This window comes from Gobio gobio (genome assembly GCF_949357685.1).
Source record: "Gobio gobio genome assembly, chromosome: 21".
In the NCBI taxonomy this organism is placed as follows: domain Eukaryota; kingdom Metazoa; phylum Chordata; class Actinopteri; order Cypriniformes; family Gobionidae; genus Gobio; species Gobio gobio.
The window spans coordinates 21478398-21489995 of record NC_137117.1 but is presented as its reverse complement, the minus strand read 5'-3'; the positions used below and the strand labels follow the sequence as shown (position 1 = coordinate 21489995).

At 37.9% G+C, this 11598-nt stretch overlaps 1 protein-coding gene across 1 annotated transcript; it reads left to right on the top strand.

The window, feature by feature from the left end:
• Positions 1-236: 236 nt before the first annotated feature.
• Positions 237-8105, top strand: srm (spermidine synthase). Its single transcript, XM_079801993.1, has 8 exons — positions 237-710; positions 1399-1519; positions 1618-1710; positions 5691-5844; positions 5968-6051; positions 6148-6293; positions 6832-6954; positions 7039-8105. Exons 1-8 carry the CDS (start codon positions 580-582, stop codon positions 7054-7056), a joined length of 870 nt encoding a protein of 289 aa, XP_079658119.1. The 5' UTR covers positions 237-579; the 3' UTR covers positions 7057-8105.
• The last annotated feature ends 3493 nt before the right edge of the window (positions 8106-11598 follow it).

The following is an 11598-nucleotide window of genomic DNA, read 5'->3' as shown; positions in this document are numbered from 1 at the left end:
CTTTAAACGAATGAGTTATAAAAATAACAAAATCACCCCCTTACAGTTACAGTTACAGGCAAAATTATAGCTGTATTGACCAAACCCACAATTTGTACCAGACTGTAAACATGTTTTTTTCTGCTGTAAAGTTGGGTATTTTAACATGGGGCTCAATGAGATTCTGCTCCCTCCTGGAGCCTGTCCCTAGCGGGCAGTCGATGAAATACAGTTTAAGTCACTTCCGTATTGGCTTCAAGAGAAACTGGGGGAGGTTCCCGCTTGAATAATACATAGGCAAACCAGAGCGTATCCACTCACTCACATCCATACAGCTAACATTACACCCATTTTCACGTGGGCTCATTCCTCACCGGCGCAAAACCAACCATGCTTGCACAGATATGCCCCGCCCTCATGCCTGTTTATGACGCCAGTCAGCTCACATTGGTCGCCTCTTATTTATTATGTTAGGTTGCACTGCATAGAACGCCCAACGTGTCAGTCGGCGTTTTCAAGATCTCCAGTAACTCCTTGCACTGTGGACTGGCTTGATCAGACTATTTAAACCCACCGCTGCTTAGATTTAAATCCCCGGCAATGGACAACATTAAAGACGGGTGGTTCACCGAAACATGCACATTATGGCCTGGCCAAGCGATGAGTCTTCAAGTGGAGGAAGTGTTGTATCATAAAAAATCCAATTTCCAGGACGTGATGGTTTTTAAAAGGTGAGTCCTGGTGCAAAGTGAATCAATTTTACATGGCTGCTAACTCCTCGTGTGTATTCTGTCAGTAGATATGTGAAGCTATCGGTCACAACTAATGTAGGAAGCGCCGTGATTTCCTCACTTTTCTCGGAGGTGTCCACTCACAACAGCACGTTGGCTTATGGGTGTCTTGCGTTGTGGGTGGCTGCAGCTAGTCTGCTAACTGCATAGCCTTGCTGTTACGGTCTGGCGTGGCAATGAGAGTTGAAACTATGAGACCGCGTTGGTTTTGTACTTTCAACGTGTATTTTACTTAAAACATTACACTGCACCAATTCTGATATGTCAGAACGTTAAAAACTTACGTAATTGTACTAATAATAATGACCTATAATTGTGTGGAACATTAAAAAGAACACCATGTCCATGGTCTTTATCTGCTATTTAAACTCTTATTAGTCATTCATACTGTTCAAAACGCAGATATAAGGTTGCTGTTATAGTCTCTGCCCTGTAAATCAATGAAATTATGTATTTGCACATGCAAGGAGTTACCCAATAGGATATGTGATGAGCTGTCATCTCAAATGACATGCTTGGTTGCAGCGCTTAGTAGAATGCATTGAATATATCTGTTTGCTATACCTTTTCATTGTTTAATGTATTCAAATGAACATGAATGATCACATCATTGCTTCTCTTCATACAGTAAGACATATGGAAATGTGCTGGTTTTGGATGGGGTCATCCAATGCACAGAACGAGATGAATTTTCTTATCAAGAAATGATTGCCAATCTACCTCTCTGCTGCCATCCTTGCCCAAAGAAGGTGCGTGCTTTCATTTTGTGCTTCATATAAATGTGATTTGGAAGAACTGAAACTGTTTGGGTGTCTGAAACTGTCTTTCCCCTCATTCCTGTCATCAGGTGCTCATCATTGGTGGAGGAGACGGTGGCGTCCTGAGGGAGGTTGTCAAGCATCCGCTGGTGGAGTCTGTTGTTCAGTGTGAGATTGATGAGGTTTGTATCGAGTTAAATCTTGAGCTTGATTAAAAAGTGACAGTAAAGACATTACAAAATGTTACAAAATATTTCAAATTTAAATAAATATTTTTTTTTTAATAAAGGCCTTCTGAAGTGATACGTTTGTGTAAGAAAAAGATCCATATTTAAAACTTTATAAAGTAAAATATCTAGCTTCCGCCAGACTGTCTTCCATATTCAACTTACAAAAAAAGTGTAACTGGCATGACGTCGGACGTAGTGCAAGTTTTGAACTGCGAGAACGCTACACTTTCTTCGTATGTTGAATACTGAAGTAGGTCTGGAGGTAGATATTTTACTTTAACTTTATAACGTGTTAAATAAGGATATTTTTCCTACACAAACGCATCTCTTTGCTTCAGAAGGCCATTATTAATAATAAGTAATGTTTCTAGAGCACCAAGTCAACATATTATAATGATTTCTGTAGGGCTGTAATCAACCAAAGAAAATCTTGGTCGACTGAAGTCCTGAAATTTTCGACTAAAAATCGACTAAAAATGACGTTAGGAAAAAAAACGTTAAATTAATTAGCTGCGCACTGTGCGCAGTACTTGGTAGCCTTGTTGTCTGCATAAATGAATTATAAATAAACATAAAAAACTAGTAGGCTATTTGCAGTATATTAAATAGTTTTTGAGCTGATTATTTTGCACTGAAATGAGTCTGACACGCGAGTCTGTCGGCTCTGACAGCGTTGCATCACGTGCACCTGCGCAATATCATAGCCTATGATTTCCCAAAATATAGTACTATTGTCAACTAGATATCATCACAAGAACTTTTGAGGAATATGCAACATAATTTAGACAATTGTTTTTGTCATATGTATTATAATAACTGACAGACAGTAAAATTGCAGCCGCTCTGTGCAGCTCGAACAGGAGCTGAGCTCAGCTTCACGGCTGAGACACGAATAGACTATTAACTTAAAGCTTTTACTCTTAAACACAAAAGGCACGTCCACTTTAATAAAAAATGAATATTTATTAAACAAGCCAGATCAAGAGCAGAAAAAACGCTCTCACAATTAAATAAATAATATAAGTTACAGAAAACTAGCCTTCTTCAATCTGTCTCTCTTCTCCAGTGGGTTGGGCTAATCCAAAAGTGAAAACAATGGGGGTGTTTTGAAGACAGTCTGTTACCTGTGAAACAGGGGTGCTCTGAAAACACCCCCATTAGCAATTAGTGCTTTCCACCTGATGAAATGAACGCGGCGCGGCAAAACTGATGAAATGAACGCGGCAAAACTGATGAAATGAACGCAATGAACGCGGCAAAACGGACAGTACAGATCCACTTTTGCGGCACGACTGAAGCGTGGTGTTGTGAGGCTTCCCCTCATGTGTATGTTGATGGGCGTTCCTCAAGTTTACCGCTATGGGCGTGCGTTTGAGCCAGCGGGGAATGAAAAACAAAGGACGGGCGAGAGACTTCTCTTCGCCAGTTGGTTGGGCTAATCCAAAAGAAGTGAAAACAATGGGGGTGTTCTGAAGGCAGACTGATACCTGTGAAACAGGGATGCTCTGAAAACACCCCCATTAGCAATTAGTGCTTTCCACCTGATGAAATGAACGCGGCGCAGCAAAACTGATTAAATGAACGCGGCAAAAACTAATTAAATGAACGCTGCAAAAAAATCGACCAATCAAAATTTTGGTCGAGCCAGAACGTATCGACCAATAATCGACTAATCGACTGGGAGATTACAGCCCTAGATTTCTGAAAGATCATGTGACACTGGAGTAATGATGCTGGAAATTAAAATTCCATCATAGGAATAAATTACCTTTGAAAATAGAAAATGGTTTTAAATTGTAATATTTGCATTTTAAAAAAATCTTACATCAGTTTACCATCTCTTAAAGGTGCACTATGTAAAAAAAATTCTGTAAAATATCCAAAAACCACTAGGCCAGTATTATATATTTTGTTCAGTTGAGTACTTGCAATATCCCAAAATTTTCCAACTACTTGTAAATCGTGAGAAATTGCTATTTTACCCAAGGAACCGGGATGTGTGAGGAAGTCGCTTGTCAATTGCATCATATTTGCGTTACCTTCGGTTTCCCGTTTTATTCTGCAGAAGCGCTTTATCTTACTGCAGTGTGCATCAAATGTCATAGCAGCCGCCGAGTGAACGCACAGAGTAACGTCATAACTTCATTTTCAACACACTCCGCGTTACCTCATACTCATGACCGGGAAAAGCGGAAGTGGCGCCAGCGACTGTGTCATAATAAAAGTCCTGCTGCTCGTGAGGCATGTTGCCTTCATCTCATTAACAATCGCTCCAGCTGCCTTGTTCAGCTCCACAACACTCGGTCCTGCTCTGCTTCATACTACAGTACCGTTAATAATTTACATTTATGCATTTAGCAGACGCTTTTATCCAAAGCAACTTACAACTTGGGAGTCCAAGAAGCGATTGGTCATGAAGAGTCGAGTAAGCGCAACCATAGATATGTATACGTAGATGCCCCATTAGCGACTGTTTCTATGGGCCGCTATACGTTAGCCGTCCGCCATTTTCGAACGGCCAAAGTGTGAACGCGCTTTGTGAATATTCAAATGTTGCCTGTGCGTGTGCAACCGTAGTTATACACAAGCAAGTATGAAATGAATATCTATACATCAGTAGACTGAATAGACTGCAATGACAGCAATAGACTGTTAGGATTTCGTTTAACATTAATGGTAGATAATTCTGCTTATTCTAAAAAATATTGGTTAAAAATCTTTACATTTTCTTAATATCATGAATATTGACCATCAGAGAACCCTATACAGACACATTGCTAAGCTTTTAATGAACGCAGTGAACTCATTATAAACAAGTTAATTGTAAAGAAATCATAAACCATCAACCAGTCAGCCATCAAAGTAAATAAATTATAAAAAAAATAGTAATAAATGTGTTTAATAAACATCAATATAGCCTATTTATTCAACCCATGTTGTAAGTAATCATCATAGGTATTATCTGAAAGCTTAAATTCTCAAAAATCATCCTAAAAAAACGTCATCAAATTATCAACATCACAATTTTAAACCATTTTTAAGAACAGGGAAAATGTATAAATTATGAGTCAAAATGATAAATTATTATACATTTATTTAAAATATGAAAACACAAACCAACACATTGTAACCTGTGAAAGATGATCCAATTTCTTCGGGAATTAAAATCGCACTGGGCTTTACACAGGCTGTTGTTTTTTATACGAGTGATGATTGACAGCATCAGAAGTGTTGGCCGTTCTAAAATGGCGAACACGTCGACGTGCCTGGAGAGGTCAAATGGGGCATCTACGTATACATATCTATGAGCGCAACAAGTGCCTGAAATACTGAGTCCGAGTACATTGATCAGTGTAGCACAGGCTAGCGTAGGGAGGGAAAGAGGAAAGAAAGGCGTATTTTTTTCTTCTTCTTCATGAACATGATTTCTGCCCGAGTCCTATCCCGATTCTTTTCCACCGGCTGTGAGGTGAAGACCACATGTCCCAAGATTCTGCGCTCAAAAGTGGCATCATCAAACTACGCCTTTGTTTTGAACAGGCGACCTCTAGTGGACGGAAAAGTTACATAGTGCACCTTTAAGGGTCTTTTGTGTTTTAAAACCTTCTCAAGTCTCATTTGTTTTCTTTCATGGTTGTTGTGTGCTAAACAGCTGCAGTGGCTGTTTCTCCTAGTTTTAGTTGTTTAATTTATACATCTATGTTTGGTTAATCTCGTCTTGTTTTATCTTAATGTACAGCACCTTGTGCTATTTTGTATTTTCCAATGTGCTTTATAAATAAATTTGACTTTGACACATTGAATGAAGCAGAAACACACTCTGGAAAGTAATTTAGCTGCATATCTAAGGGTTTTTATTTTTTATTTATTTTTTTCACATTTTTTCATGCTTTAACATGCTGATTAATTTCATGGGTCACATTTTCTCCCAGGATGTAATAAATGTTTCCAAGAAGTACCTCCCGGGAATGGCAAAAGGCTTCTTCAGCCCCAAACTTACTTTGCATGTAGGCGATGGCTTTGAATTTATGAAAAAGAATCAGGATGCCTTTGACGTCATCATCACAGACTCATCAGACCCTGTCGGTATGCAGCCCACTGTGTGGCGTTGAAGTTTCTTCTTTGCATTGGTAAATAATGATTTAGCCACTGACTCCCAGACAAAACATGGTGTTCATTTCAGGCTGATCTCATTTCACCCTGTCACAGGTCCGGCTGAAAGCTTGTTCAAAGAGTCTTACTATCAGCTCATGAAAACGGCACTTTGTGAAGGAGGAATTCTCTGTTGTCAAGGTTGACATAATTGTAGCTCTAGAATAAAAGCTCAAATTAAAGATTATTAATGACACGTATATGACATGTTTGTAATTTTCTGCTGGATTTTCACAGGAGAGTGTCAGTGGTTGCATTTGGAACTAATCAAGGAAATGCGGATCTTCTGTAAGACTCTCTTTCCCGTAGTGGACTATGCATACTGCACCATTCCAACATATCCAAGTGGACAAATCGGCTTCATGCTTTGCAGCAAAAACCCAGTAAGGTTTAGTTTTGTTTGAAAAGCTTTACAATTCCTTGAGTACACGCGTTGTTGTTGTTGTTCATACACTGCCATTAAAAAATCCTTTTTTTTTCTCAGCAAGGGTGCATTAAATGGATCAAAACAGTAAAGTAAAGATATTTTTTAATGGTACAAAAGATTTCCATTTCAAATAAATGCTGTTCTTTTGAACTATTTGAATACTGAAAATTATATACATTTATTTTGAATCTTGAGCAGCAAATCAGCATATCACAATGATTTCTGAAGGATCATGTGACACTGAAGACTGGAGTAATGATGCTGAAAATTCAGCTTTACCATCACAGGAATAAATTACATTTATTCAATATATTAACATTGAAAACAGTTATTTTAAAATTGTAATATTTCATTCATCAAATATGTTTGATCAAATAAATGCTACCTTGGTGGTCATAAGAGTTTGTACAGACCGCAAACTTTTTTTAACTGTAGTGTATTTATATAATAATATTAACATTAGTTAGTGAAATTATTAATTTTGTTTATTCCAGAAAACAAATTTCCGTGAGCCATTACGAGAACTAACAAGGGAGGAGATTGAGAGCATGAGCCTGAAATATTACAATCCTGAAATCCACCGCGCTGCATTCATCCTCCCAGAATTTGCCAGAAAGGTGAGACGCAGCCCATTGTTTTCTATTCTTAGTGCGGTTTACTTGCATTTCTAAGGAAAGTTAAATGACCCGTTGTTTACACAGGTACTAAGTGAAGCGTAAATGGCTTCATTGGTGCCATCTTGTCAACACGCTGCCTTCTGTGAAAGCGGAACAAAACCCTCAGCACAGCCGCAGTAGCTCCCACAGCGCATCCCTCTCCGGCTTCGTTTTGATTGGTTAATGGCTGGCTACAAGTACAAATGCCTTCTGTGGGGACATTCTCTGTCCAGTTCCATCGGTTCTTCCATCATGTCTTTTGAGTTTGGTTTTGGTTTCCACTTCCCACATCAAAGTTTCAGAACTATACAAACAGACAATCATGCATGTTCTGTGACAGATTCCACAGTCTTACTTTCTCTTACTTGTGTTGAATGACAAAAAAAAGAGGGTCACTTTCCACCAGAGCTTGTTTGGCATTACTCACTCAAACAAGTACACAGGTATTTTAAATAAACTGCATATCTTCTCTAATACACCCAAAGACTAACAGGTCAATGACAATTACACATTTTCCTAACATGCTATTCAAAGGTTTCATATTATGAGTCAGTTTATTAGCACTAAACCGTTGTCAAACAAAAGGAAATCCTATTTAGTACTGTAATAATTTCTTAAACTATTACTATAAAAAAAAATCTTTTCTTATTTTTACCATGTGAAGGTGGCATATGGGGTCTCTCTGGGTGACTTGTGTGTTCTGGCTCTCATGAATAATTCTGATTACATGATGTGATTTGTGTAGAGCAAATAGATGTTTGGTATGCAGCCTTTATGAGTGATATGCTATAGTGTATTGCAAACATGCTTATGGTCAATGGATGGGACGATTTTGAGGTGTCTTTTAAAGTTAGAAATACTGGAGGTCTCAAACATTGGACATAATTATGGAGGTGTACTTCAGGACAAAACGATGAACAGAGTATTTGTTGGATAGCTGACGATCATGTGTTTTTTAAGGCTGGTTGCATAGGACAAACTATTTTGTACTGTTATGTTTTACTGTGTTGAAGGGTTTATCTGTACTTTTACCATTTCATGATGTAAATTTCATCATTATGAATTTCATAAATAGTTTTGAAATAATAAAAAAGGTGTAATCACAATTTGTTGATCCAATTTTCTGTCCTAAATTGAACCTTTTGACGGTGGACTAGTGATTGTGAAGTGCCATTCTAACCACTAGATGGCGTTATTGTTACTAAATTCGGCCTACCTACGTCCTGCATTTATACGAGATCACATGGATGAATGATGTCGATGTTTCTGAAGGTTTTCAGGAGTCACTTTGCAGGTGAATATTTGTGGTAAAAATATGGTCTATATGTGCTCTTTATGTGAAAGTGTACCTAAAACGACCCTTCGCTCCATCGTCAGTTAACGCGACAACATATTGCAAGTAGCCTACTCAATTAAAAGTATGTCTGTTTTATATAGGCTACGTTATTGACTGTCGTTTTTAGATTTTTTACTTCCTCACCAGGTTTTAGGCCTAAACCTTAAATACTTGCTCAAGTTTTTTGAGCTTTCATCTTGTCGATATATCCGCTGTCAATATTAATAAGTAGGCTATAAAATGCATCTTTATTTCCACTTTAGAAAAGTGGACATAATTGCATTAGTGTTATACAACACAAAACTGTTAAATAACAAACTATGTTAATCTATTCTTATTATATTAATAAAGTAGTTGTAATGTTTAAATCATGGTCATGTAAATTTTGAGGGTTTTTTTTGGCAGATTATTTATTTTATTATTTATTAGGACTAGCCTGAGAGTATTAGGCTACGTTTGCCTTTAAGTAAAATATGCTATATGAAGCAGAGTTATTTTAGTATAATCGAGATACAAATATAGTTTTTATTTATATTTTGAATTAATGTCCTTTTTCCATTTAATTTTAGTTGGTGAGTTTGTTTTTGTTTTGTGTGGTTTTTGTAATTTTTTTTATTAGTTTTGGCTCTGTTTTTTTTTATACATTTTTATTTCAATTTAATTTATTTTTGTAGGCAATATAGCTGAAATAAAATACATTTTTATGTCAGTTAATATTTGTTTTATTTCAAGCAGCCAAACGATTTTTTTTTTCTAATAGTTCAATTTTAGTAAACTAGCCTATGATAACCCTGATATGAAGTCATCAAAACTCCCGCTGAGGCAACAAGTGAATGTGGATTGGCATTTTCTGACGCCTGATATGTTTGAAGTTGGTTGGGAAGTGAACGTTAGATGTGTTCTGCGTCGGTCAATTGGCGTGAATTCTTCAAACGCACTTTATCACGATTCGGCTGGGGGCAGCTCATCTCAATGCTGTGTTAATCTCTACAGAGCCCCGGGGCCCTGACGTCTGCCCGTATCTGTCTGCTGTGAAAAATGTGCTAAAGCGCGAGTATTAGGGCTTCTAGCTACATGTAGCCTGCTCAGTCGGGGTGTGTGTATGCATATCCAAAGAGGTGTGTGGGTGCCAGGAAAGCTGACCAGAATGTGAACATCTGGAGCCAATGACCAAAGCATGCGTGTCGTTTTCCTAACTGGTAGGCTACAATTTCTCATTCTGGTTTAATTACAAAACACAATGTGAACACAACACACATAGGGTATGCGGCGTGCCGCACGCCACTTTTAGTGTAACGTTAGTGCTATTTAAAACACTTGACTCAAAATCTGTCTGATGACGTGTTCACCACCGTGAGGGTGGTACAATAGGCCTACTCCCTCCATCAACCTGTCATTCACACTACGAGCAACAATTAGCAAAACAACAACAATCCGACCAATTTCCGAAGGACAAAATCAAGTCCTACCCTACTTTTTTTTCTGGTGCGTTCAAGTCAAGTCGTAATTGAAATCCGATGGCTCAGAAAGCCCTCCATTGGCACATTGTGCATTGTGCCAATGGAGGGCTTTTCTGAGCCATCGGATTTCAACTAAAATATCTTCATTTGTGTTCCGAAGATGAACGGAGGTCTTACGGGTGTCGAACGACATGAGGATTAGTAATTAATGACTTAATGAATTTTCATTTTGGGGTGAACTAACCCTTTAATATACAAAAACATATCTTATGCAATGCCTGCTATGTTCATGTTGTATATGGTTCCACTTTTAAGTTAGAGGAATGTTCCAGGTTCAATACAGCTCAAGTACAATCAACATCATTTCCAGTTTAATACTGATTAGCACGGGACTTCATTTCCAAAATATTTCTATTGGCATTTTGTGCAGATACAACATCTTGTATATTTAAAAAAATAATAAATAAACCACAGCTCTGCTTTTCACATTAATCAATTTCAACTGATCCCTGTTACTTGGCATTTACAATGAAAGTGAATGGGGCTAATTTATAGATTTTCTTTAAAAAAGCAGAAATGTGAAACTTATAATTTCATAAAAACTTTGTTATTTGCGCTCTAAAGTTGGTTAAATCAGTCGTTTTAGTTTTGTTATCATGGCAACTAAATTGTATATGAAATTGAAACTTTACACAGAAATGGTCAGTAAGAGATTTTATCACTTTGGGATTATGATGACAAACATATTGTTTATGTCTAGTGGATATACTATTGAAATAGTGAGTATTTTCATGTTATGGATTAGCCATATTCACTTCAATTGTAAGTGCCTCATTGCTTTTTTAAAGAGAAGGAATTAATTTTAGTGGTAATCAAAGTTGTTGTTATTAATTAGTAATGGCCGATTGTGTTTATATTGAAGAAAATCTGTAGCCTACATTAAGAGACCGTTTTCCATGCTGTTAACTTATCTTTACATTACATTAGCTTTTTTTCCCCCCATTAGATTTACTCCTGTAGTATTGACTCAGCCATAATCTCTTTGCATTTTGTGCTAATGTTTGTCTCACTCGATATTCTTACATGGTAAGATTTGCGGTTACATTTCCATAAAAGACTTAATTCTTGTTATTCAGTGCCTTTTCATCGGCCGATCAAAAGCATCTTCTTTTCCTGAAGACAGTTTTCTCAGCTGTTCCAGGTGCCAGACGTTTCAATGGCAATCTGAAGGAGAAGGAGGAGTTGTGCTTAATTACATGTTGGAATGAGAGCATACTGCCACTGACTGTACACAACAAGATGGCTTAGTTTGATTTCCTTGTATTGATATCACAATGCAGCTGAATGAGAACATCACGTAATTACAGCGTACGTCTAACCGTGTACTTTCTAAAACATGATTCACTGCCTGCATGCCATTTCACTCCTCATAGATGTAAATTATAATTAGCATAGACAATGAGAGGCCCAGAGAACTTTTCAGAATCACTTCACGTTATCGGTAGATCCGTCGTCATCAGTGTTTTTTCTCCTCGCATCCGCTTTAACTGAAATCGGGACCATTTTTAGAGCTATGACGTGAGCATTGTGGCGCAGTCCTCCCCACCGGCACAGCGTCTGGTTTGTTGGGGGGTTAACTACTCAATGCTTTTGTTAGTTCCTAAGCCTCCTACTCCCCCACCCTCTCCCCTCCGTCCTCTAACCGCTGCGTCAGTAAGGGACTGGAACGAGAGGTATATAAGGACCCTGCCACCTGAAGCTCTCAAAGACCAAGATCTTTCCAGCTTTACTCTGCACTAGGAGCTACAC

Coding starts and splice junctions, on each gene's coding strand:
- srm (XM_079801993.1), top strand. CDS start 580: ATGGACAACATTAAAGACGGGTGGTTCACCGAAACATGCACATTATGG. Junction 5,845..5,967: donor AGACTCATCAGACCCTGTCG/GTATGCAGCCCA, acceptor ACCCTGTCACAG/GTCCGGCTGAAAGCTTGTTC. Junction 6,294..6,831: donor TGCTTTGCAGCAAAAACCCA/GTAAGGTTTAGT, acceptor TGTTTATTCCAG/AAAACAAATTTCCGTGAGCC.